Source organism: Meleagris gallopavo, chromosome 30, assembly GCF_000146605.3.
Source record: "Meleagris gallopavo isolate NT-WF06-2002-E0010 breed Aviagen turkey brand Nicholas breeding stock chromosome 30, Turkey_5.1, whole genome shotgun sequence".
NCBI lineage: Eukaryota > Metazoa > Chordata > Aves > Galliformes > Phasianidae > Meleagris > Meleagris gallopavo.
The window spans coordinates 1,470,241-1,471,116 of record NC_015040.2 but is presented as its reverse complement, the minus strand read 5'-3'; the positions used below and the strand labels follow the sequence as shown (position 1 = coordinate 1,471,116).

At 59.7% G+C, this 876-nt stretch overlaps 1 protein-coding gene across 1 annotated transcript in view; it reads right to left on the bottom strand.

The window, feature by feature from the left end:
• Positions 1-876, bottom strand: part of MOB3A (MOB kinase activator 3A) — a 4,180-nt gene that overhangs the window by 1,726 nt on the left and 1,578 nt on the right. Inside the window, exon 2 of the mRNA XM_019609950.2 lies at positions 7-232. Coding sequence (XP_019465495.1) covers positions 7-232 — 226 coding nt within the window. The remainder of the gene's footprint in view (positions 1-6; positions 233-876) is intronic.

The following is an 876-nucleotide window of genomic DNA, read 5'->3' as shown; positions in this document are numbered from 1 at the left end:
AAGCACAGCCCCCACCCCCCTCCGCCCACCAGAGGCTCCAGCTCCTTGGTGTCGATGAGGTTGAACTCCTTCACAAAGTAGTAGAAGTGCTTGTAGCACGTGTTCACGTGCGCCTCCGAGCCCATCTGCGTGATGCGGTCGAAGTGATGGATGTAGACGTGGACGAAGACGCGGAAGAGCCTCGAGAGGATCTTCTTCACCACGGGGAGGAAGTTCCTGGGGAAGGGCGTACCTGGGGGCAGCACCAGCACATCCCACAGCTGCTCCCCTCCATCCCAGCACGGATGCGGCGCAGAGCATCGCAAAGCGCCGAGCTCCGCTGCAGAGCAGCTCATCTCCCCGAAGGAAAGGGCTGAAGAAAACCCGCTGCGGTTCCTCCTACGCTGAGGGTCTGCAGCTCTTTAAGAACTACAGGCAGCAGGCAGTGCTGGGGATGCACCCACCGTGTGCCCTCTGGACAACTCTGTCCTGCACTGGGCACTGGTGAGGCCTCACCTCGAGTGCTGGGTTCAGTTTTGGGCGCTTCAGTACAGAAGGGACATGGAGGTGATGGAGCAGGTCCAAAGAAGGGCAGCGAGGCCGGGGAAGGGCTTGGAGAATATGGCTTACGAGGAGAGACTGAAGGAACTGGGGCTGTTCGGTCTGGGGAAGAGGAGGCTGAGGGGAGGGAGACCTCACTGCTCTCTGCCAGTATCTGAAAGCTGCGTACAGCACAGCGGGGCTGGTCTCTTCTCACTGGTGACGGGATGAGGGGGAAATGGCCTCAAGTTGCACCAGGGTAAGTTTAGGCCGGATATCAGGAAACACCTCTTTGCAGAAAGGGTTGTTAAGCACTGCGGCGGGCTGCCCAGGGAGGTGGTTGAGTCACCATCCCTG